The sequence below is a fragment of the Patagioenas fasciata genome, chromosome 21 (assembly GCF_037038585.1).
Source record: "Patagioenas fasciata isolate bPatFas1 chromosome 21, bPatFas1.hap1, whole genome shotgun sequence".
NCBI classification, from domain to species: Eukaryota; Metazoa; Chordata; class Aves; order Columbiformes; family Columbidae; genus Patagioenas; species Patagioenas fasciata.
Genome location: NC_092540.1, coordinates 6,873,972 through 6,899,889, shown reverse-complemented (window position 1 = coordinate 6,899,889; position 25,918 = coordinate 6,873,972). Strand labels below are relative to the sequence as shown.

Genomic DNA, 25,918 nt, shown 5'->3' with positions numbered 1-25,918 from the left:
CTTGACTTCTTACATGTCGGGATGCTCTGATCTTGTTTCTGGTAGAAACATGAAGGCAGTCAAACCTTGGAGTAGGTAGCCTGGAAAGTTTCTGCAATGTCAACATTTGGAAGTTTTCAAACCCAGAATGAATAAATTCCTGAGTAAGTTTGAGTGATGTGATGTGATGTGATGTGATGTGATGTGATGTGATGTGATGTGATGTGATGTGATGTGATGTGATGTGATGTGATAGATACCCTTGCTGTAGGTAGGAGGTTGGCCTAGAGACCTCCTGAGGTCCCACCCAGCATGGGTGAACGCATATTTCCTTCCATCACAGGTTGTCCCTTCCCCACAGTAGGTAAAAAACTCAGCTTTTCCACAAGTCTGGAAGTAAGTCAGATTTAAGTTAGGTTGGCTCATCTGTTTCTTTCCTGTCTCACACCAGCCACTGCTGCCCAGATGAAGAGCTGCTTGGTAGGTATCGGCAAAATCCCTCAACCACCCCTGTTGTTTAAGTTCCATTTTCTTTTCCTCTCTTTTCACCCACCCAAGTACTTTGTCCTGGTTTTGTTAAAAAACAAGTTTCTGTTTTAGTGAATTTCCCTTTCAGCTGAAGTCTTCTTACTAACTGCACTTTTCTGAAAGCTAGATACATGTTTTAGTAGACATAAAAATGGAATGCAAGGTCGTTGATAAGGATGCACGTCCTGCAAGAGGGGCAAGGAGGAGCGAACTAGAACAGGTGACTAAAACTGACCAATTAAGTATTCCATCCCATTCACGTGATACATCCTATAAAAATGGGAATCCCGAGCGTCCTGACCCTCTTTGACTCTGGTCGGCATCTGGAAAGGACTCTGCAAGTCATCCCTGCAAACGGACATCTAGTGATCTGCGGCGATTAGGAACGACGCATACCAGGATGCAGACAGAAATTCATGCAGAGGCAAAGATCTTGTTCAGGAAGGAGCGCAGAGCCTGGCCAAGCTGAGGGCTGACCTAGACCTAGGCTGCCTTCTTTATTCACCATTGACAGTTTATACGATTTACAGGTACAGACCTGGACTAAGATGTTTACAAAAGGTGTTTTTCCACTAATTGTTATTAAAAACACACTAAAGTCATGTGATGCTTGTCTCACTTGTTTTTCCCCTCATTCACAGACCAGGCACAAGGACATTCACACATCCCATGCACTTGGGGGCGGTTATCCAGCCCGAGATACCATTCTCACGAGTCTGGGCTATAACTTTTTACAGTTATGAGAAACGTACTTCAAAGTAATCTGTCCAAGGCCCTTTATATATTATTATGTTAGTATTATGTCTTTGACCGTCCAGATGGTCATGTTAGTATTGATCTTCCTTTATCATCCAGGTGGCTGGAACCACACATCTTGCTTTCCCACATTTTACTTTCCAACGTTTCCCCCTTTTTTGTTTTAAACATCAGGTTCTCAATGAGTGCAGTAAGGACCCTGGTTTTGTTCTTCTTTGCATTCTGTATCATTCTCCAGATGATTTGAAGAATTACAAGAAAAAATATCACACAAGCATATCCAATTCCTACAAAACCCCATATATGCAGATTGAGAGCTGAAAATGAGGTTTTAGGGTCTAATCACTTTATGCTATTAGATAATGTTAGCCATTTGTCTTACAGTCCTAATTTTTACAAACTATGTAATTATTTGCAGGGTACTGGCTAAATCCTAAATCAGGCCTTGCACATTAGCTAAGATTGTTATTTTACTTCATATCCCTCATAAACTCTATAATTCAATTTCAACAGTATTACACATATTTAGCACTCTGATAACAGAAAATACAGGTTCAGATATCAGCTAAGGAGATAATTTAAATACAATATTGTGAGTATAATGGGGATCCACAACGTACATGTAGTCACTCACAAGAAACAAAACTAGAGGCCTTTTACTTCAGGGTACTCACAAGAAATAGTCACTCACTCAAATAAAGAAGTGAGGTGTCATTAATCCTAGGACGTTTCCTTAGATGGTGTTCCTGTCTAAGGAAAGGACTCCAGTTTACAGACCCGCAGCTCCGAGAAGACCACTCAAAGGAGGTCTTCGGCAGAAACCCTGTTTCATTGTTTGGCCAGATGCAGCTGTGGACATCACAACATAGTCCAGAAGCTTCTCGGCTAGTCTGGGCACCTCCTTTGTTAAGGACCCTGTCAATTGACCAAGGGTCCCATCCCTCCTGACCCATCAGTTGGTAGAGGTGAAGCTGGTTGACAACACCTTGGTACCATTCTAGGTGATACACCTAGATACACCTATGTGGGGACAGGCACAGTGGGGCACAGAAGGTGCTAAAGAGCCATCAACCTCCTCATTGAAAGCCCCAGATTTCAGGGGAATGTGTAACTGCCTCACAATCGAGCCTGTGACCACAGTCATCTGACAAACTACTTTGGAGTGGTGGTACAGTCACCTCTTGCCTCCAAAGTCAAAAGGGGGCATTCTGTTGGTGAGTTTGAATGCCCACTGTGGATCATCATACCTCATGTGTCATTTTCTTGTTGCAAATCAACCTACAATAGAACAGAATAATACAAATTACAACAATTACAGTTATTAACAAATATTGGAGAAAGCTGGTTAGCCGTACTAATAAGGAAAACAAATGCATTGAAAGTTTTTTCACCAGTTAGTCCCCAGTCCAAATAATGCAAATCTGTATCATTCTGTTATGCTAGTGCCTCTTCCTTTGGTCTCTTCTGTTTCTTTGTTGCCCTCTGCTACAGGGACAGATGTTTTATCTCTGGCATTAGGTCCTGCATCATGTTTGTCCAACTCATAGAAAGGTTTAACATATTTCGTAGGAAGCCACTTTGGTCCTGTTGGAAGAAGAACACAAGCATACCCCCTCCCCCAGGTGATTAACTCTACAGGCCCTTGCCACTGACTGTTGTGCAGGGGATCCGAGTATAAAACCTTTGGTCTCTGAGACAGTGAATCTGGAACACGGAAGTGTTTTTCCACTGCTGAGATAGAGGAGGGATGCACAGTACAATTCAAAAACTTTAAAGTATATGTTGCATTGTCTAACTGTTCCTGAGGCATCATATTCTGCCGCGATGGAGAGACGGGACACAGCTTGATGCAAGCAAAATGTCAACTTTAGTGTAATTTCTAACCTATTTTATACCTATCCTAAACAGTGCGTCACACGGTGATTGGTTTGTTATTCTTGCTAGATATCTACTGATTGGCTAATGTTTGTTTAGGCAGTTGTTATCTTGATTAATACACTCTCCTTAGTGTAGCAGCAGCAGCAATTCCTTCTTGACAACCTTAGTAACTCGTAATTCTTATCTACACAAAGGGTTTAGCACATCCCGTCTTTAAGTACTGTTTCTGTTTTTCGTCACCAGGGTCTGTGACCAACAAGCTCCAGCACATTTCCTTTTATCAATTGATAAGTGCTGCGAGTTTTGCTGATGCCAGCCAAATCCTGTCCCACAATATTCCCCCGTTTTTGTTTTAATAACATCTGTTTCGATGTGGAATGTGCTCGTTCAGTGATAGCCTGTCCGGTGGGAGAATGTGGAATACCTGTGACATGTGAAACACCCCATTGCTGTAAAAAATATTGCGTGGATCTAGCAGTGTATCCAGGACCGTTGTCAGTTTTAATCTGTTGTGGCACTCCCAGCATAGCAAAACAGCGGCTCCAGTGACACTGAACATCTCTGCTTTTCTCATTGTATGCGCAGATGCGCAAAGCATACCTGAAAAAGTATCTTTAGAAACATGTACATATTTCAAAAGCCCAAAAGATGAAACCTGTGTAACATCAGACTGCCAAATGTCATTAGCTGAGAGTCCGTGAGGGTTCACTCCAAGGGAGGGCGAGCTTGTAATCGGACCTTGACACTCCAGGCAAGAGCTCACTATGTCTCTCGTTTGCTCAAGAGTGAGACCAAACACCTTTTTTAAGGCAGCAGCATTCTGAAAGCATGTGAAGCCCTGGCAGACTGGAAACGGTCTGTAGTTACAGTATAAGAATCCGCAACTGCATTACCTTCAGTTATGGGACCTGGTAAAGTTGTATGAGAGCGTATATGCGTAACAGTGGGTGTTTGCGAAGATGTAATGCAGTTTGCAATGATACAAACATATCAAAGAGTTGCTGTTGTGAGATTTCTTTAAGAAAAGTGGAGGGAATGTGCTGTAGGACCTTGACTATATACTCAGAATCACAAACCAAATTTAGAGGTTCCTCCCTAAAAATCTCTAGGGCACGCAAAACTGCACCAAGCTCCACTAATTGGGTTGAGCCTTCAACAGTTTTAACAGAATCATGTCAATCGTTATCTTCACACCAGACCACTACAGCTTTATGAGACTTCTCTGAACCATCAACAAAAACTGTGCGAGCATTTGGGATAGGACTGAATACAAGTGCAGTCTGTGGTCTGATATTAACGACACATAGATTTTGAAGCAGTTTACATTTAGGCATGCCAAAAGCTATGCTGTTAAGACAATCAGCTTGCGCAATTTGCAAGGACAGAGATTGTGAATAAAAAAATCAAAATCTGCTTTCACAAAAGGTACATATATGACAGATGGATCACAGCCTGCTAAAGCCTGAATCCATTCTCTGCCTTTTTTGATCAGAGTAACAATCAGTTCCAGGGGCTCAGTAACAGTTTTACGAAAAGAATTGGGCAAAATATCCATTCCACGTATATCAGTCTGTTTGTATTCTCATCATTCTGTCCTGCAAAAGCCACAGGTTGTTTCTACGTTGTAGCTATAAACAGACAAATCTGCAAGTCCAATCGAATGCAGTTAGCTTGTAAGGTTGTCATAAATTTATTCATCAAAGTTTCTAACCCCATTTTAGCTGTTATATTTATTGAATATTGTTTTCCCTTACCGGATCAAAGTCCTGTTTCAGATCTATCAGTGTAGTGTTGGCTTTACTGGTACTTTGGTTGCCCATACTAGTGGAAATACAGCATCCAAAATTTCCTTGAGATTTCTCACTTGCAGCAAGCAGATCTGCGCCATCCAAGCAGCTTCTTGTGGGACACGCAACTAAACATAATTCTCAGAAAACGTTATTTGAGATTACAATTTACTTAACAAATCTTGACCCAAGAGAGGTATAGGGCTTTCTGGCAACTACAAGAATTCAGCTGTTAAAACTTTGTTCCAAATTTAGCGTTCCATTGGTTTCAAAAAATGGTCTTTCCTTCTTTCCCATTATCTCAAAATCTAGCACGGTGAATTTACTAAGAAGTCTTTTACAACCAGTTAGCACAGAATAAGTCTATTAACAAATTTTTGGTTTAATTTCACAGTATCATTAGAACTACAGATCTCCTAGGGATGCCTTTAAATTTCACCCTCAGACTGCTCTGTTTAGTATACAACATTGCTACGGAGTGGGGGAGAGAAAACGCCCCTTTCACCGTTTTAAAAGCAGGCAGCCAGGTTTTTCTTTTTATTTTTTTCTTCTTGCTGCAGTTCAGATACAGGCAAGGCCACGCAGGTGGCGTTAGCTGCTGGTGCTAAGTGGGAGCTACCTGGGAGCTGCCAGGGAGTTAAGTTTATCTTGCAACCCAGTACAGGCCTGAAATGTTCAAACAGGATATTTTGCTTTTTATTTTCCCATTTCATTCCACACGTAATACACTCTATATGCAATTCTAATTAGTTGAGCAATAGTTACATTCCTCAGCTGCATTTACCATTTGCAGTGTCTTAGAGATGTCAATAAACAGCATATTAACTATCAATTGATTACTTTAATTTTCCTAGATCCAAATCATGTTATATTCTAGCAACTTTTAAATACAACCTCCTCCAAGTTCACATCCATCATAGCATTTAGTTTTCTTTCCCATACCTCCAACAAACACATAAATTCGATGTGAATCAGAGTTTAACTACTTCAATTCTTTTCTGGTCTCAAAATTACTAAATAACAATAACAGCAATTACTCTAATGTATAAGGATGCATTCTAAGGTGTAGCAAGGTGTTATTTTAGTAGTGGAACCAGTTCCCATTTTGTAATTATCTCCCCAAACAAAATTATTTTGGTACCAAATATAAATATGCAAATTAAAATGCTGAGCTCAGATATGAAAACCAAATACCAAGTTCAAATATGCAGATAGATCACAGTTACACTTATTGAAGATAATGTCTCAATTTTAGCATTGCGCCTTTGGGCCGCTCACTGCTCAACCGGGTGGAGGCACCGCTGGGTCTCCCGACAAAACAGGACAGTGTGGCTGGAGCCCCATCGGCACCCGCCCCCCGCTGCTCCAGCGAGCTGGGCTGGGCAAGGCTTTGATTGGTGTCCATCTGGGTGATACAACTGTTATCCCAAAGCCAGGATTCTTTACTTGGTGTGCGTACAAAAGAGCCAAATCCAGCACATCGAGATGAGACACAGCCCATCACAGAGTTGCGCAAGTCTGGATATTGGAATCAAGCTAGCATGATAGAAAGAAAAGTAACAGCTGTCACACACAAAATCTTATCATCACATTCACACAGTAAAGAACTGAATTACTCACAATCTTCTGTATTATCACAAAACGCACATTTTGAGTCCATAGATTCTCATTATTTAACAGTCTGTGAACTTACTGTACTATATAACAGACAAAGACCTATTAAACTGTAGTATGCTTAAACAGATACCTACAAAGAAAACAGGTTAATAAGGAAAAGTGTCTCGCAGAGTTCAGCAAGTTTTCTATGACTTGTGTGTTACCAGTTAATTCTCTCCCAGCTTGTTGAAGTTCAAACCGTTCCGCCTGTAAAATTGTCTGAAATGATTCAATGATCTCTTGTAGGGTTTTATTTTTGTCCTGCTCTTCTCGCTTTAGAAAAAACAAAGTGTTATACTCAAAGTGTTATGCTCAAGCAGAAGAGGAGAGTTTGCAGGTCATGGAAGCAGGGGCTGGCCACTTGGGAGGAATATAAGGCTGCTGTTAGAGGATGTAGGAAGGTAGCTAGGATAGCCAAGGCCTCCTTAGAATTACAGCTGGCGAGAGGGGTCAAGGACAGCAAGAAGAACTTTTTCAAATACATAGCAGATAAAACTAATACCAGAGGCAATGTAGGCCCACTGATGAATGAGGTGGGTGCTCTGGTGGCGGAAGACACAGAGAAGGCAGGGTTACTGAATGCCTTCTTTGTCTCTGTCTACTGTACTGGAGGCTGTCCTGGGGAACCCTGTACCCCTGAGACGCTGGATGAAGCCAGGTCAATGGAGGAGTTTGCTTTAGTCGATGAGGACTGGGTTAGGGAACAATTAAATAGCCTGGACATCCATAAATCCATGGGTCCAGATGGGATGCACCCGCGGGTGCTGAGGGAGCTGGCTGAAGCCATTGCTAGACCGCTCTCCATCATTTTTGCCAAGTCTTGGGAAACGGGAGAGGTGCCCAAGGATTGGAGGAAAGCAAATGTCACTCCGGTCTTCAAAAAGGGCAAGAAGGAGGACCCGGGTAATTATAGACCGGTCAGCCTCACCTCTGTCCCTGGGAAAGTAATGGAACAACTTACCCTTGGTGTCATGTCAAGGCATATCAGGGATAAGAGGGTCATTAGGGGCAGTCAGCATGGCTTTACCAAGGGTAAGTCATGCTTGACCAACCTCATAGCCTTTAATGAGAGTGTAACAAGGTGGATGGATGATGGCAGGGTGGTGGATGTGGTCTACCTTGACTTCAGTAAAGCCTTTGACACAGTCTCTCACAGCATCCTCACAGCTAAGTTTAGGAGGTGTGGTCTAGACAACAGAGTAGTGAGGTGGGTTGCAAACTGGCTTAAAGAGAGAAGCCAGAGAGTGGCGGTCAATGGTGCGGAGTCCAGTTGGAGTCCAGTATCTAGTGGAGTGCCTCAGGGGTCAGTACTGGGGCCAATATTATTCAATACATTCATTAACGATTTGGATGAGGGAATTGAGTGTACCATCAGCAAGTTTGCTGACGACACTAAGCTGGGAGGAGTGGCTGACACTGGAAGCTGTGCTGCCATCCAGCGGGACCTGGACAGGCTGGAGAGTTGGGCGAGGAATAACCTGATGAAATTTAACAAGGGAAAGTGTAGAGTCCTGCATCTGGGCAGGAACAACCCCAGGTTCCAGTATAGGTTGGGGAATGACCTATTAGAGAGCAGTGTAGGGGAAAGGGACCTGGGGGTCCTGGTGGACAGCAGGGTGACCATGAGCCAGCACTGTGCCCTTGTGGCCAGGAAGGCCAATGGCATCCTTGGGTGTATTACAAGGGGGGTGGTCAGTAGATCGAGAGAGGTTCTCCTTCCCCTCTACTCCGCCCTGGTGAGACCACATCTGGAATATTGTGTCCAGTTCTGGGCCCCTCAGTTCAAGAAGGACAGGGAACTGCTGGAGAGAGTCCAGCGTAGGGCAACGAAGATGATTAAGGGAGTGGAGCATCTCCCTTATGAAGAAAGGCTGAGGGAGCTGGGGCTCTTTAGTTTGGAGAAGAGGAGACTGAGGGGTGACCTTATTAATGTTTATAAATATATAAAGGGTGAGTGCCACGAGGATGGACTCAGGCTCTTCTCAGTGGCAACCAATGATAGGACAAGGAGTAATGGGATCAAGCTGGAACACAAGAGGTTCCACTTAAATTTGAGAAAAAACTTCTTCCTGGTGAAGGTGACAGAGCACTGGAACAGGCTGCCCAGGGAGGTTGTGGAGTCTCCTACTCTGGAGACATTCAAAACCCGCCTGGACATGTTCCTGTGCAACCTCACCTAGGCGTTCCTGCTCCAGCAGGGGGATTGGACTAGATGATCTTTCGAGGTCCCTTCCAATCCCAAACATACTGTGATCTTAAAGGTCATTTTCAACCAAAACTATCCTATGGTCTTTGAAACCCTATAAACTTACCTGCTGTGATAGATAAGTAACACAGCAAGATGACCTTCAGGGACATGAGGATCAACAGGCAAGCTGCAAGATGGCTAATGGATGACCATGGTGCAGGTATATAGTTGCTTTTCGAAGTTTTACCAGGAGTAGGATCTGTAACAGAAGGACAGAGAGAAGAAAGATAGGAAGAAGGACACAGGACAGAGGTAGGAAAAGAAGGAAAGGGAGCAGGATGAAGATTGTCAGAGAAACACAAAGATGGATAAAGACAGGGTGACAGAGAGAGAGAAAAAGGGCAGGGAAGCAGGATGAATGGAAAGATAGGCAAAAATAAGCGACAGTGAGCAGGACACAGATGGAGATTAAAAAAGCCTGGTCTGGGCAGTGGGACAGAGATGAAGAACAAAAAACCATCATTGGGCTGCAGAACAAAGATGGAGTGAGGAATAACAGCACAAGGGAGTAGGACAGAGTGACAGAGAGAGGGAGAAGGACAGAAATATAGGCTGGGAGACAGACAGGGAGAAGGACAGAGAAACAGAAAGGGAATGAGAAGGGCAGGGAGCAGGGCAGAGAGCTGCAGCAAGAAGAGAAAAAGATGGTCAGCAGAACAAACGGAAGGAAAGACAAAGATGGGCAAGGAGCAGGAAAAGGGAGGGAAGAACAAAAAATAGTGACAGGGTACAAGACTGAGTGGAAGGAATTTCAAGAACTACACAAGGAGCAGGACAGAGTGACAGAGAAAGGTAAAGAAACGGAGCAGGACAGTACTGAAAGAGAAAAAAAACAACACCTGTGATGTGCAGTGGGACAAAGAGAGAGAAAAAGGAAAACAGAGCAAGAGAGAGAGGAAATAAGGGGCAGCCAGCTGACGAGGTGATATAGTGGGAAAGGACGGGACCAGGAGAAATACAGAAAGACAGAAAAGAAAAAAAAAGGACAGAAGAACAACAAGAGGGAAAAAGGGACAGGCATCTTGATCGAGACGAAGAAAGAAGCAGCAGGGAAAGAGGAAGAGAAAGAGGGAGAGGGAGCAGGAGAGAGAAAGAAAAATAAGGGCTGGGGGCAGGAAAGAAATTGGGAAAAAAAGCCTGGAGTAGGTGGCAAGATGGAGAGGGAGAAAAAAGAAGAGGGGCAGGAATAGATGCAGGGAGCAGGACAGAGGGATACAGTGAGAAATGATGGGGCAGGGAGCAGGACAGAGCAACAGACAAGATGGGATGGAGAAAGAGAGAGAGGTGTCAGTAGCCCTGCAGAGAGGTGGCCCATGGCAGCTGTGTGGTGGCACAGCCCAGGGACACTGACTCTGTGAGGCGGCGCCTCCCACAGGGACGGGGGTCCAGAACATGGGCAAGGGGGGTGGAGCTGGGGGAGGGCTGAAGAGAGGAGGTGGGGCCAGGGCCGGGGGCTGCTCAGCCCCGGGGCAGCCCCATGGGCGCCATGTCCAAGCTCAGCCCGGCCAACAGCAGAGCCGCCGCCTTCTCACATCCACCTTTGCCAGCACAGGGCACAGGGTGGCCAGTCTGCTCCCTGAGGTGACGCTGCCCCGCATTGGTCCCCTGGGCTGTCACTCTGCCCTGCTTTGGACCAGTGAGAATGAACAGAACACGGCAAGAGAGAAAGAAAGAAAAGCAGAAGTGATGAAGGAGAGGGGAAGACAAGGGCGGAGAGCAGCACATAGAGGCAGAAAGAGACAGAAGACAGAGAACAGGTCAGAAAGATTATGAGGGAAAAAGACAGGGACGCAGATCAAGACAAAGAGATGGAGAAGAAGAAAGAAACAATGGCCTGCAGGGTAGAGAGGGACAGAAAAAAAAATGCACAGGGAGCAGGAAACAGCAACACTGAGGAGAGGAACAGTTGGATGACAAAGACTTGGAGAAAAGATAAAGGGGTGACAGGGAGCAGAGCATAATAACAGAAGGGAAGAGAGGTACATGGAAGCCAAAAAAACTCAACAAAGAAGGAAACGGGGGAGGGCAGGGAAGGACTGGGACAAAAAAGAGGGTGACATGACCCCAAGGGCCCAGGACTCACCACAGTTCCTGCTCTCTGCACTGCCAGGCAAGCTGTGGAGTTCAGGCACTTCTGTCTCTGTGTTTCTGTCCTCCCTTTCTCTTTTGTAGCCCCAGCCACTTGCCCATCCTCCACCTAAGAGAAGACATTGGTGTTTGACAGCTCTTGTTAGTAATAGAATCAGTTTTACAAATTATCCTGAAAGGCTGAATCAGTTTTGTAAACTGTCCCTGAAAGGATGTTCAAGCATATTGTGTTTTACCTAATAAGGGATTTGAGTATACTCTTATCTTATCAACCTAGCTTTTACCTTAGCCCAAATACGCATAGAATGAGAAGAAGTATATACAGTATCTCTGGAGGTTGAGCAAGTCAGCAGTTATCTAACTACAGAAGAGGTACGCATGTGCAGTACCCAAAGGTGAAAAGGACAGAAGCGATGAAGACTACTTACTTCATCCCAAAGACCCGCTAAAAGACCACCAGAGGACACTGGGCATGATCAAAGTCGTTCCAAGATGTTGCAATCGATGTTGCCATCAATGTTGAGTAACTGTTACGTATCTTAACGAATATATGAATATGTGTGTGAATGGACTGTATAAATACTGTGTAACTTAAACTGACCGTGGAAGCCAGCTTTGGGTGCGAACCCCTGGTTTCCCAGTGCTGGAATAAACCACCACTTATAACTACTCCCGTGGTTATGTGTCCTGATTGCTAACACTCTTGCACCACGAGGCTTCCCAGATGCACACCACGCACACACACACTCTACATGGCCATACTGTAATTTTCCTCACTTACACAGGCGCTGCAGTGCACACTTGTGATCTGCTCTGCTCAGGTTGCTCACAGGGTCCCTTCCTCACCCAGAGGGGCAGCTGCCTATGGCTGCAGCAGCAACTGTGGAGATCGCCTTCACTTCATCCTCCAGCTCCTTTACCTTTTCCTGCTCTCTCCTCTCTCCTGCTCTCCTGCTCTCTCTCTCTCCTGTTGGAAAGTAAAATGTGGAAAAGCAAGATGTGCGGTTCCAGCCACCTGGATGATAAAGGAAGATCAATACTAACATGACCATCTGGACGGTCAAAGACATAATACTAACATAATAATATATAAAGGGCCTTGGACAGATTACTTTGAACTATGTTTCTCATAACTGTAAAAAGCTATAGCCCAGACTCGTGAGAATGGTATCTCGGGCTGGATAACCGACCCCAAGTGCATGGGATGCGTGAATGTCCTTGTGTCTGGTCTGTGAATGAGGGGAAAATCAAGTGAGACAAGCATCACATGAGTTTAGTGTGTTTTTAATAACAATTAGTGGAAAAACACCTTTTGTAAACATCTTAGTCCAGGTCTGTACCTGTAAATCGTATAAACTGTCAATGGTGAATAAAGAAGGCAGCCTAGGCCTAGGTCAGCTCTCGGCTTGGCCAGGCTCTGCGCTCCTTCCTGAACAAGGTCTCTGGCTCTGCGTGGATTTCTGTCTGTGTCCTGGTATGTGTTGTTCTAATCGCCGCAAAAAATCCTGCAGGTGATCTGGAACTGTGAGCAGCACTGACCCACACGGCACCCCCTCCACAGCAGAAGCAACTTTCCTGCCCAATAGGGTTTGCTCCTTCCACCCACAGCTTCTCCCCTCAGTGTTGTTGGGATCTCCCCGGGCAGGCTGAGCGCTGACCCTGGCAGGCGGCAGAGTCCCTGCCCTGGCACAGCCCTGGGCTGCAGGGACCCTGCTCTGCAGGACAGCCCTGGGCACCCCTGCCTGCACGTTTACATTTACACCCCACAGCCATGCTGGGGAGAACGCAGCATTCACGTCTTGTCACTCTGGCAGTGCACAAGGCAACCCCTGCTCTGCAGCTCGTCCTCTCCTCTGCATCAGGGAATCTCTCAGAGTTGTACTTGCGTCTCTTGTAGGCTCTGCAATGTGACAGCTATCAGAGATTCTGCCATGATTTGCAGATGCAATGTCCTGCAGCCTCAGGCTCAATATTTGTGAACATTTCTCTCCCAGTGATCTCTCAGCATCCTCCCACCCCCAACTGCCTCTAACCCCTCTGTGCCTGGCTCCTCTGCCCTGGGTGCTGCAGGCAGAGCCCTCAGCCCTGCTGCGTGTGCAGAGGAGCTGCTCCTGGGCAGAGCCGTCTCTCTGCAGCGCTGCCGCTCCCATGAGCTCCCTGTGTCCCAGGAGCCCAGCCCAGCTCAGCAGCACAGGAGCAGCCCGTGATGTCCCTTTCTCTGTCCCCTCTGGGCTCCCTCCAGGTGTCCCTGGGACTCCAGGGGCACATCCTTTGAAAAAATGTCAAGTAATCAGTGATGTTGATTGTCTCTGCTCTGCATAGACACTTCTTGCCAGCATTGTATTCTGGCTGGTATAAAATAAATTGGTATGAGAATCACGTTTCTTGTCCCATCATTAGACAGGACACCAGGAAGGTTACAGCAAAGGATCTAATTTCTCCAAGCTGAAGGAGGAATATCTTCAGCTGAATGTATTAGGCATTTCATTCTGGTTTTATACTCCTAGGTGCAGAGAGACATTTAGCAATATTTGTCCATGTCATGTCTGTGCTCTGAAGCAAAGCCTTTGCACACAAGGGCTCTTGGACACTTGGTGCCCGGTTTCCTTGTGGCAGGTCAGAGCTGGGCTGGTGCCACAGCTGGGGTGGTCCAGCCCAGATGTGAGGCAATGTCCTCAGCCAGGGACCTGACTGGGTGAGCTGGAGCTGTCAGTGTTGCACACAGAGCTGTAACACGGATGGAGTGAACTGCCAGGCAGGGTGGCAGAAGTTAGTTCATCTGGTCTGCAAGGACAGCAGCAATTCAAGGGCCCCATAATGAGCTGTTACTACTGCAGGAACAGTAAAACGAGAAACAAAGACACTGTGTGGCCACTGATGAATTTAATAAGGCAAAGAAGTGATATTCTCTGTGTCTCTTGTCCTCCTGCAGGTAAATAATGGAAAGTGGCTCAGTGATCCCCTCCACCAGTTCCCTCAGAACCCTTGGGTGTATCCCATCTGGCCCCACAGACTTGTGGGTTTCCAAGTGGTGTAGCAGGTTGTCAACCATTTCCCCGTGGATCACTGGGGCTTCACTCTGCTCCCCATGTCTGTCTTCTGCTTCAAGGGGCTGGGTACCTGGAGCACAACTGTTCTCACTGTTAAAGACTGAGGCGAAGAAGGCATTTAGTACCTCAGCCTTTCCACCTTTTTCACCCCCCACCACCTGGATTCCTCCTTTTGTGCTCTGCCCTCTCCAACAGTTTGTCACTTGGTTACATGGTCAGGTTATCCTCAAGCCACTGAGAGCTTCTGTAAGCTGTGAGACAGCACACAAAGCCCATCCCCTCTGCTGCCCACCCTTGGAATCCCCTAGAAATCTCTACAAACCCACTAAAGGAGCAGCTTCACTGCTGTTCAGATCAGCCAGCAGGTGAACACGGGGCTCTGGAACATAACACAGGGCAACAGGGCAGTCCCGAGGGGACATGAAGGCCAAGGGGGACCAGGAGACACCTGAGAGCGCCCAAGTGCCCAGGGCTGAACTGGCCTGTGCCTCCCAATGGGACATGCTGCCCATCGCTCCCCAGGCACAGGGTCACAGTGGGGCCCTTTGTGACCTCACAAAGTGACACCCACTGCCCTGCAATGTGCTCAGCGCAGCTGCAGCCCCAGCCCACACTGTCCGGCAGGACGGTGACGAGACAGGGTGTGAGCACGGAGCTGGCGAGAGCCCCCGAGCGTAGCCCACGTCTCTCATTGAGTTTGAGAACTAGACAATCTTTTTGGTTGGAAGCGAACCTTTAAGATCATCGAGTCCAACCATACCCTCACTTTAGCTGCCCCTGGCAGACTCCCCTCTGCCCCCGGCAGACTTGTGCTGAGGACTCCCCAAGCGCAGCCCACGTCTTTCCCGGCTGCCCTTGGCAGACTCGTGGCATTTCACCAAATCTTCCCCATTCCTCACCTATACTTCTTTCTCCAAACCCACGCGATGGCAGACAAACACCTCAGCTGCCCCATGGTGGCCCTGGAGAAGGACAGGGCTCCCCAGGAGAACAGCTCTCCAGCAGAGCCCCAGGAGCTGTGCATGGCCCAGAACCTGGAGATGGGTGAGTGAGGGGCCCTGATTGTCTGGGCAGGGTGGGGGCCAGCGAGCGCTCCCTGCTCAACACCAGGGTCACGTTTCCCTGCACGCTGGCAGGGGGTTCCACAGGTGTTGGCCATGATGCTGCTTGAAGCCCAGGGCTACTCCGAGCTGGGAGCCGGCCCCAGCACAGCCTCTGCGGGCAGAGGGGACCCAGCTCCTGCTCCAGGGCACGGGCAGCGAGAGGCAGCTGGGCGGGCAGGAGGCACCGTGCTGTGGGACGGGGACCTTTCCTGCCCGTCTGAAGCGAGTTCCTCACCCGCTGCATTGCGCCTTGCCGTGTCCTGCCTGGCTCCACCATCGCAGCCCGTCTGCCGGGCACCCTCCAGCCCTGACACGCGCGGGGAGGCTGTGCCGGGGGTTGATCCAGGTCAAGACTCCAGAGGGAAAGGAAGGTTGCTCAGGGCACAGAAGTCAGAGTGTGGATTTGTTGCACTTTTGGCCAAGTGAGCAGGGGAACACGATATTTTCCTTGACCAGGAACTTTCAAGAGCAGTGTTAGGCTTCCCCCAGTGTTTCTGTGTGGGAGGTTAGAGCTTGTTTTCCTGGGTGCTCCTGTACAGAACTCAACTTTTAAATATGCTTCTGTGCAAGAACGTGGACTCATCTCTCTTCCAATGTGGTTTCTTGGCAGTCGTTGCTGAGGGAATGGCTCCGCCGCAGAGGATCCTCTTTCCCCCAGAGAAGATTTGCATGGCCTGGCAGCACAGCCAGAGAGCTGGAGCGGGACTGCACAACCTGGGCAACACGTGCTTCCTCAACTCCGTCCTGCAGTGCCTGACCTACACCCCGCCTCTGGCCAACCACCTGCTCTCTGGGGAGCACAGCCGGGCTTGTCAGTACTTTTGGGAACATTCCTTGTACATCTGTTGAGCAGGGCCCAGGGGCTCCCAGAATCTGGATGCTGATCTAGGAGAAAGGTGGCCCTTCTTTGCCAGCTCCCTGAGTTGGTGTTCTCTGAACACTCAAGCCTAGAAGCAGCTTCTTCTGTCTGGATGTGTTCATCTTCAGAAAGGCACCTCTTTCTATCGCAGGCTCTTGGTCCCTATTCCTGCAAGTTAAACTCCTTTGCTTATTGCACAGAAAGTTTCCGTCAGTTCAGCATCCCTCTGAAGAAAGTTTTCTGTGCACTAAAATGTCCCGGGCTTGTTGGGACTTGGGCACCTTGGGAGGAATGGAGAATTCTTAGAACTGCAAGACCCCCATTAGGTTTCCCATGGCTGTGGATATTTTGCAAACCTGAGGAGCTTCCCTCCCTCCCCAGGTGGCCAGGAAGGCTTCTGCATGATGTGCAGCATGGAAGTGCACGTTCAACAGGTGCTGCATTCCTCAGACAGTGCCATCGAGCCTTGGGTTGTCATCGATGCTCTCACAGGTGAGTCAGTGCAGGTGCTGTGACATGACTGATGCCGTTCTTGTAGGAGAGAACTAGTAACTTCTTCTTTCTTAGAAATAGGAGAAAATTTCCAGCATGGCAGGCAGGAGGACGCCCACGAGTTCTTACGCTGCACCGTGGATGCCATGCAGAGAGCTTGTCTGAGCGGAAACAGCGAGTAAGCGCAAGCAAATTGTGTTTCCAGTGTTCCCAAGCCCTTTGGAGTCCTTGATGTCCTCCCCTCAAGGAAAACTATGGCCAGGGCTTTCAGGCAAAGCCACACTCTTGGAGGAGATAACTCTGCCTTCCCATTGGTTTGCAGCTTGGACATCTCCTCTCAAGCAACTACCGTCGTCCATCAGATCTTTGGGGGCTTTCTGAGATCCAGAGGTACTTTTCCACAGCTATTGCTCTCCTTGGAATCGTCTGTGCCCTCCTGTCTGCCTGTGATAACAGACGATGGCGTGATTGGCGCAGTGGGTGTGAAGAGCGTAACCCGGCACGGTCCGTCGACTTCCCCTGTCACTGAGCATTTCCATTTGCCTTCCAGTCACATGCTGGAGCTGCCAAGCGGTTTCCGATTCCTACGAGGCCTTCCTGGATGTTCCTCTGGATATCAAAGTAAGAGAGTTTGTAATTGTGCTTCAAGATGTCCCAAGGCCCCTGTAGCTTTCCAGATTCCACACAGCTGGCTTACAAATGCATCTGACAAGAGAGGTTGGTGGTGGGCGGGAGGTGGAACGGACTGTGTTCTGCAGGGGCCACGGCAGTGGTCTCCCTGTCGCTGCTGGTTTCAGCTGGACAGGCACACGTGCCCCTCTCTGCACTGTGACGTACCCTCCTCCTTCTTCCCTTGCCCTCCCTCAACACCCGTCTGGCTCCCAGGCTCATGGGGGTGTTGTTTCCATCACTGGTGACACCCATACCATCGGAGCTGAACTGTGCGGTGCCACAAAGAGGTGGCTCTGGAGAACCCCGGGAATCCCTGGGAAATGAAGGAGATGTTCGGCATCACACCCTCTTTCTGCCTCCCGGGCACTGCTTGCGGGTTCACCGTGGGTCTCCTCAGCCTCACCGAGCTGTTTTGTTTTGCGTAAACTCCTCGTAAGTGTTTGGGCGTGGGAATCTCCCAGAGCTCAGGGCTCTCCCTTCTCACCCCTCCAGGCAGCCGCATCTGTCACCGCAGCTCTGGAAGACTTTGTGAAACCTGAGCACCTGGATGGTGAAAACTGCTTTAAATGTAGCAAGTAAGGCCATTATTGATGATGTACTCATACCAGATCCTGTGTGAAGGTGTCATTGAGCACAAGTCAGCTTTTAACATTGGATTAAGGCGCAGTAATGAGATGCAGGTTTTTTAACATGGCGTTATGGTACTGAATAGCCTCAAAAGAGCACAAGGATGTGTGAGACAGGAAAGGCTGTCTGGCCTTTGGGGGAAAAAAAAGTGTGTTTCAGCCCTTGTCTCTGTCCTGGCTTTCAAGGTGTGACCAGATGACTGCTGCCTCCAAGAGGTTCACAGTCCATCGCACGCCCAAGGTTCTCACGGTGTGTCTGAAGAGGTTTGAAGCTTTCACCGGCGACAAGATCAGCAAGGTGTGTGCACAACTGGAGTGCAACGTTCTCTTCCTGGAGCGGGTTTCCCAAAGCCGGACGCTCTGTCGCAAGCTGCTCATGTTGAGATTTTCGCGTTCCCTTCTGGGGACAGTTCCCGTGGGAAGACAAGTGTGTCCTCTGCTCCCACAGAGCTGCTTTGGTCCGGATGAGTTTCCTGCCACCCAACTCGTGACATATTGCTGTGTCCTGAAGCTTTCCAGGATCATTGCTGAGCCCTCCTGGTCTCTCCGTAGGTTGTGGAGTATCCCCAATACCTGGATCTTCGCCCGTACATGTCTCAGGCAGCCGGAGAACCGCTCCTCTACTCCTTATACGCCGTCCTGGTGCACGGAGGTGACAGCTGCCGCGCAGGACACTACTTCTGCTACATAAAGGTGAAAAGCGACTTCCTTCTGAACAAAGGAAAAATGTATCCCGGGGAAAGCTGACTTTCCTGCCGTGTTCCTGACAGCCAAGGATTTGAGGGAAGAAGGTTTCCTCAGGGGCTGGAATGCATATGTTTTGAACACTCCTGGTTCGGCAGTTTTTGGCCTGTGTTTTGTGCAGAAGCCGTGCCATTCATCTCCAGATGTCGACGTTTTCTTTGCAGGCCAGTGATGGACTGTGGTACCAGATGAACGACAAGTCTGTGGATCTTTGCAACAGTGACAGAGTCCTCAGGCAGCAAGCCTATTTACTGTTTTACATCAGGTAATCACAAGTTTTAAACTGTGTTCAGAACACATTTCCTTTTCCTGGCTTTGTTATTTTTCTTCTTGTCCTCCTGAGTGTTTCTGTCATAGCAGACAATTACCACCTGCATCCTTCAGCCCAACCAAATTTCCCATTAGGGGTCTCAGTTGCATCTTCTCTCTGTCACATAAACTGTTCCAAGAAAATGCCGGAACCCAGAGGAGGCTGCAAGAACAGCCCTCAACAGAGATCCCTCCTTTTTTCCCCAGGTGCTCCGATTTGGAAATTGGACAAAAGGCTTCTTCCTCACCAGCACCATCAGAAGCCCGTTCCCTCCTCAGTCAGCGGGTGGCCGGTAGCAAGCAGGTGGGCTCTGTGGGACAGCAGCATCTGCCCCGTAGGACTAAGGTGGCTGTGGGGAGGTGGTCAGCGCACCAGAGGGACAGCGGGTTTTTTTGGGGATCTTGGCAGCGCTCTCTTTTCCCTGCCACACGGCAGCTTTCTGCACAGTTGCAGCACAGCTCCCTCTCCCAGCATCCCACCTGGATCCATCCCATTTGTCCTCCTTGGCCCCTCTGCAGCCTCCAGGAGCCTTTGGGAGGCCCTTAACTGTCCCCTGACAGCTTCTGGGGGTTCCCCACTGGTGGGTCCTGTCAGGAGAAAAGGGCAGGAGCTTCTCACAGCTCTCTTTGCAGGACATGGCGAGGGGCATGGAGGACTCTCCAGAGGACAGCAGCTCCCCCGCACCAGCCAGCACCAGCCAGCAAAGCCGGGCAGGTTCCCAGGAGGCATCTGTGGGCTGGCTGTACCCCATCTGGCCAGGGAGGATCAACAGCAGCTCCTCCCTGGGCTCCTGCTTGCGTCGCTTCTTCCACGGCTGTCTCAGGCTGTGCTGTCACCCCCGCGAGCGTGTGCTCCACTCTGCACGAGAGGACAGCAGCAAAGAGGAGCGGGGATTCAGCCCTTCTGCCCACGGCCAGGACAACGGTGCCAGGGAGAGGCCCAGGAGCAGATCCCCGCACTGGGGCAACGATTTCCGCAGCTGGGTCGTGGACACCGCGGACTATGAACACCCAGACGGGAGGAGGGGGAGAACCAGTCCCCTGAGCTGTGACCGCGCTCACAGGGACAAGGCAGCTCCACGACCCTCCAATGGCAGCTCCCAGCCTGCACCAGCACCTCCAGTGCCCTCCAGCAGCAGCTCCCAGCCTGCACCAGCACCTCCAGCGCCCTCCAGCAGCAGCTCCCATTCTGTTCCTGCCCCCAGAGCTGCTCAGGAGCAAACTCGGCCAAGGCGGAGAGATCGGAGCAGATCCCCGCGGCGGGACTATGATCTCCGCAGCTGGTTTCTGGAGATCACAGACCAGCATCGCTCAGCAAGGAGGACACGGAGCCGGAGAACAAGTCCTCCACGGTGTGACCGAGCCCTAAGGGATGATGCAGCTCCAGGGCCTTCCAGCGGCAGCTCCCGGTGTCGTTCCGCACCCAAAGCTGCTCGGGAGCAGACCCAGCTGAGGCAGAGGGAGCGGAGCAGATCCCCGCGGCGCGGCTATGATCTCCGCAGGCAGTTTGTGGAGATCACGGACTGTGACCCCCCAGCACAGAGGAGGAGGAGGGGCAGGACGGCTTCAGTGCCATGGAGATGCAGATGAGGAAGACGGGGGGCAGATTGCAGCCTGGATGAGGGAGGACACAGCATCTGACGGCTGTGATGCTGGAGAGGAGGAAGAGGAGGAGGAAGAGTCCAGGAAGCAGCAAAGCTGCCCCAGCAGGGACCAAGCTGCCCCAAGGGCACCCGCAGCCAGTGCTGCCTCTGGCAGGAAGAGCTCAGAGAGCCCTTCCAGAGCCAGGGGCAGCTCTGCCGGCCGGCCCGCCTGCCCGCAGGCCCCTGGAGGAAGAGCTGCAACCTGCGTGCCACGGCTGGGATCGCTGCTCAGAAACACTCACTGGGCACCAGCGGGCAGAAAAGCCAAAGCCACCATTAAAAACAAACTCTTGTTGGCCTCGTGTGTGTCATTTATGGGGTGTTTGCTCCTCTGTGGGTTTTGAGGCAAATGGAGAAATCCCCATTCTGAGAAGTCTCTGTGATGGGTTTTGGGAGCTGTGTGTTGTGTGTGCCCATCTTGCCCTCTCATCTGTTTCAGTGTGGAGATGTAAGGAGCCATTGCAAGGGGGAATGTTGTTTTAGAACGGATCTGGCACCTGACCCCAGCAGGGGAAGGACTCAGAGACATCAGCCCACAAATCCTTAATGTGAAACAGAGTCCGTTTGAAATAATCCCGGAATCCAAACTGATTACTGTATTTAAAAAGTTAATCTAGGGGGAAGAGTAACCAAAGAGCCAGGAATCCAGCTTTTAAATAAATCAATAAGGTGAGAAGGTTGTTAATTAGAAGAATGAGACAGGTAAACTGAGGCAAGCCCTGGGGAGTCTGTAAACCCTGCAGTACCAACCGATGGGGAGCAGGGGAGGTAATGTGCAGCTGGGATCGGTGGATGTGTAAGCGGGGGCTTTTTGTCCTATTCCCTGTGCCTGTCTTTGGGTAGAACACCTGGTCTTGCAAAATTGTTTATAAAATACGCTTTGCTGAGGGATCCTGCCCGGGCCTGTTCTATTGGCAAGGTGATTGTTTCCTACAGCAGGGTTTGGCAGCAGAAGTTTGACAGGACAAGAGGGCCCATGAGGTCAGAAACCACAGCAGAGAGCTGGAACCTGGGGTCACGGGCACCAAACCCAGCTCGGGTGGGAGCCAAGAGGGTCCCCTCGTGTGCAGGGCCCAAAGCGCCAACTGGAGCATCTGCCCATTCTTCTGAGTGCCCAGAGCCTCCTTCTTGGGGCCAAATCCTCATGTTTAGGGTCCCAACGTGTCTTTCATCACCCACGGCCTTTGGTCAGGGACCACAGCTTCATTTTCAGGTGGAGCTCGCTGCTGGGCAACAACCGCCCGGAAGTGTGTGGACAGGCAGCGGATGAAATACAGCCAATCACATTTGAGGAGGCGGGGTAAGTCATGTGATTGAAATGTAAGCAGCCAATCGAGCTTTGAGACCTGCAGGACAGTTGGCCACAGTTGAACAAACTGGGCAGCGCTCAGGGGCGGGCTGTGCTGGCTGCACCAATCACACCCGGTGGGAGTGCAGCACAGGGATGACTGAAAAATGTTCTGACCAATCATTTGGTGGGGGGAGCCAGTGGGAAATCCCAAACAGCCAATCAGAGATAACAGCGGCTCAGGGAAGGCGGACACTGTGGAGGGAGTAACCCCTCAGGCAGCCAATCAGAGAGAGTATCACCTCAGGGCAGGGTGAGCCCCAAAGCAGGACAGAGTCACTGCCCAGGCAGCCAATCAGCTGCAGGAGCAGCTCAGGGGAGGAGACTGACAGCCATGCCGACCAATGGTGGCACAGCCCAGGCTGAGCAGGCGGTTGCTCTGCAGGCGGCCAGGGTGAGTTTTACCATGGCGCCGGGGGAGCTGCCCGAGGCCGAGCAGCGTCCGGCCCAGCCCTGGGGCCCTTTTTCCTCCCTCTGGGGCCCTGGAGATGTTGTTGCTGCCTCTGGCCTTGTTCTCGTGGGTGGGGGAGGGGGCAGGGGGCACTTGCTGGAGAGGAGCAGCTGGGGCTGGAGCTGGAGAGAGCAGGAGAAGGGGAAGCAGCTGGAGGGTGAAGTGCAGGGGATCCCCACAGCTGCTGCTGCAGCTGCACCAGAGACAGCTGCCCCTCTGGGTGAGGAAGAGTCCCTGTGAGCAGCCTCAGCAGAGCAGATCACAAACATGCACCGCAGGGTCTGTGTAAGTGAGGACAATTACTGTACGGCCGTATAGTGTGTGTGTGTGTGGTGTGCGTCTGGGAAGCCTCGTGCTGTGAGAGCTGTCAGACACCGATGTGTTCTCTTAGGTGCAGGATGGACAAACGACTGGAGCTACAGAATAGGAGGGGAGGGAAAGACAGGCAGACAGAAGTGCCTGAACTCCACAACTTGCCTGGCAGTGCAGAGAGCAGGAATTGTGGTGAGTCCTGGGCCCTTGGGGTCATTTCATCCCCATTTGTGCTCCAGTCCCTCACTGCTCCCTCCTCTTTCCTACTGTGTCCTCCTTCCTCTTCATCTCTTCTCTCTCTGTCCCTCTCTGCTTCTTCCTCACCATTTCCTCCACCCTTCTCCACCTCTGTGCAGGGTTTCTCGTATCTCCCTTTCTGTCTCCACCCTTCTGTGGTTCTCATCATCCCTGGTTTCTCTTTGTCACCATTCTGCTCTGTTGCTCTGTCCTGCTCCCTGCCCCATCATTTCTCACTGTATCCCTCTGTCCTGCTCCCTGCACCTATTCCTGCCCCTCTTCTTTTTTTACTCCCTCTCCATCTTGCTGCCCGCCCCAGCATTTTTTCCCCAATCTCTATCCTGCCCCCAACCCTTATTTTTCTTTCTTTCTCCTGCTCCCCTTCTGTCCTTCTGCCTGTCTTCCCTTTCCCTGCTGCTTCTTTCTCCAGCCCTGTCCAGATTACTGCCCCTTTTCCTTCTTGATGTCTTTCTGTCCTGGTTTTCCTTCTGTCTTCCATCCCTGTTCCCAGTGCCATCCCTTCTCACTATATCGCCCCTGTCCAGCTGGCTCTGCCTTTTCTTTGTCTTCTCTTCCTCTTTCCTGCTCCTCAGCCCTCTTTTCCTCTTTCTCCAGCTCATTGCTGCATGTTTCCCCTTTCCAGTCTCTTCATTTGGATCCCAACTTTGCTTTATTTCTCACTTCCTTTGTTCTGTTCCCTGTCTTTCTTTTTGTCTCTCCATCTGTACATCCCCCTCCCTGTCTTTCTCTAGCCCCTTCCTGCTTCTCCTCGTCCCCCCTCCCCATCCCTCTGTCCTGCTCATCAGCCCTGCTGTTTCTTCCTCCCTGTCTCATCACAGCTCATTGTCCCTTTTTGCCTCCATCTCTCCATCTCTCCATCCATTTCCCTGTGTGTTTCTTTCTCTCTCAGCTCCTCTGTCTTCTCTCTTGTCTGATTTGTCTCTTGCTAGTCCTCTGTCCTTCTCCCCAGAAGCTTCAACTGAATGGCCAGGTGTCCCTGCACTCTGGTGGTTCCTCATCAGTGCCCTGGGGAAGATCTGTGTCTGTAGGGCTGGGGATCATTTAGGAGCTGCTCTCCTTCTGCAGACAGCAGAGGTTGTTCTCAGCTGCTGCTTATGCAGCTCGTTGGAAGAGCAGCTGTGGGCCTTCTTTGGAAGGGAGGTTTCTTGTTCTGTGCTTACTGCTCCTCGGGACCCTGCACAGGAGCGGTGTTGGGGTCTGCAGGGACGGGTGGGACCTGCTGTGATTCCTGGTGAATGTGAACTGAACTTGTCCTGATGTACTCGAATGAAAACAGATTGACCGTACATGGTTTACTTCCCTGTTTCAGTTCCAAACTACATGGTTGGCAAGGAAGAACATGAGACTTTGTGCTGCTTTCCAGATGTCAGTGGCTGCGAATCAGCCGAGAACATCACTGCCTTTGGTACCAGGGCAGGTGGTCTGTGATCAGGGGTGTGGACTTGCATGGCAGTGCCTTTGTGAACATTTTATGATGTTGCCGCTTCAAAACCCTTCATTTTCCTGGATACTTTAAGATGGTATTTCTTATTCGGAGGTTCAGACTCTGGTTGGACTTGATGTTGAATGGTCCGTATAATGGGGTGCATAAAATAAGAACCTTGCTTCCTTGTTGTTGTTTTCTTACACTGTCTGAATTTGGTAAGCAAGAGCAAGAGTGGTTTGCAGTGTCTGCTTTTGAGAGTAACGTATTCCTGACTGTCTGCATCTTTGTATGGTGAAGGTTTCTGCCTGCACTGTGATTTTGCTGGGCTGTGAGGCTGTGTTGGAGCAGCAGAGGTCAGAAGTGGTGGCTTTAAAGGCACTGAAGCTGTGGTAAAACTAGCAGGAAAAGCTAGTTTCTTCTTAGAGAGCTGCCTGACAAAAATAGCTACAAGTAAAGACCCTTGAAGTTGGCTTTTTTTTTTAATTTACTATTAGTATGTAGCTTTTGGTATTGATTGATCGATTGATTGATTGATTGATTTCTGAGAAGTAAGAAGTGAGAGACTGTGCACTCCCGTAGGCAGTGCTGCCTCCCAAAATAGGTTCACCCTTCTCCACTTCTGTTCCTTCCATGCTCGTGTAGCACAAGGCCATGCAGTAGTGTGCAGATTTGGTGATTCCAATGTGACTATGGTGTCAGAGCCCCACGGTGACGTGCTGTGCTGTGTCTTGGCAGCAGCAGCAGCAGCATCATGGGGCGAGCGTGGGGGCCATGGTCCTCACCCTCCTCCTCCTCCTGGTGTCCCTGCCAGCCCGGGACGCCCAGGCTACTCCAGCCGAGTGCAGGGAGCAGGTGGGCGGGCAGGGGCAGCACCCAGCCCCGAGCAGCTCAGCAGGGCAGCAGTGGGGCCAGGGCTGGGGCTGGGGCCGGGAGAGCAGCCGGGCTGGGCCGGGCAGGGCGAGCCAGACAGCACCAGGATGTGGGCAGGGGGCAGACAGCCCGCAGGGAGGGGAGAGGGGCTGCGGCTGCTTCAGGGGCAAGTTCTGGGCAAGCAGGGGGCTGGGAGTGCTGGCACAGGGGCAGAAACCAGCACTGAGTCCCTGTGGGGCCCTCCCTGCCCCCCAGCATCGTGCCACACGGCCCCATCCCAGGGCACGCTTTGAGCCTTTGGACCTGTTTCAAATCAAAGCTGGGATTGCTTTGGCTTTTTGGGCCACTTTTGAGCTAAATCTGGGCACATTTGTGCCCTTTGGGATCATTTCTGCCTATATCTGGGAGTTTTTTGGTTTTCCAGTCCCGTTTATACCCAAATCTGGGGGTGTTTGGGCCATTTTTGGCCATTTTTTACCCAAATCTGGGCATACTTCGATTCTTTGGTCCAGTTTCACCCTGAATCTGGGAATGTTTTTGGCCAGTTTTGCTCAAATCTAGTGGTGCTTTGATTTTTCTGGCTCTCTTTACCCGATATACTCAGGTGCTTTTGCCCATTTTTTCCCCTGATATGGGCACTGTGATCCCAAATATGGGATGTTTTCATGTTTACCGACAGCTTTGCACCCAAGTGTGGATGTTTTTGCCTCTTTTGGCCACTTTTTGCCCAAATACTCAGATTCTTTTGCCTGTATTGACCAATGTAGCCCTCAGGTATTTGGAATATTTTGCCATTTTGCCAGTTTTTTCCCCAAATACGGCTATTTTTCTGCAA

The 25,918-nt window shown here is 49.9% G+C and overlaps 1 protein-coding gene across 1 annotated transcript; it reads left to right on the top strand.

The window, feature by feature from the left end:
* Positions 1–14,992: 14,992 nt before the first annotated feature.
* LOC139829560 (ubiquitin carboxyl-terminal hydrolase 17-like protein 6) lies at positions 14,993–20,144 on the top strand. The gene is made up of 13 exons (XM_071817723.1): positions 14,993–15,014; positions 15,684–15,884; positions 16,314–16,424; positions 16,500–16,602; positions 16,747–16,814; positions 16,975–17,045; positions 17,589–17,671; positions 17,909–18,020; positions 18,275–18,415; positions 18,631–18,731; positions 18,983–19,079; positions 19,409–19,700; positions 19,981–20,144. The coding sequence occupies exons 1-13, from the start codon at positions 14,993–14,995 to the stop codon at positions 20,142–20,144; spliced, it is 1,566 nt and encodes a 521-aa protein (XP_071673824.1).
* The last annotated feature ends 5,774 nt before the right edge of the window (positions 20,145–25,918 follow it).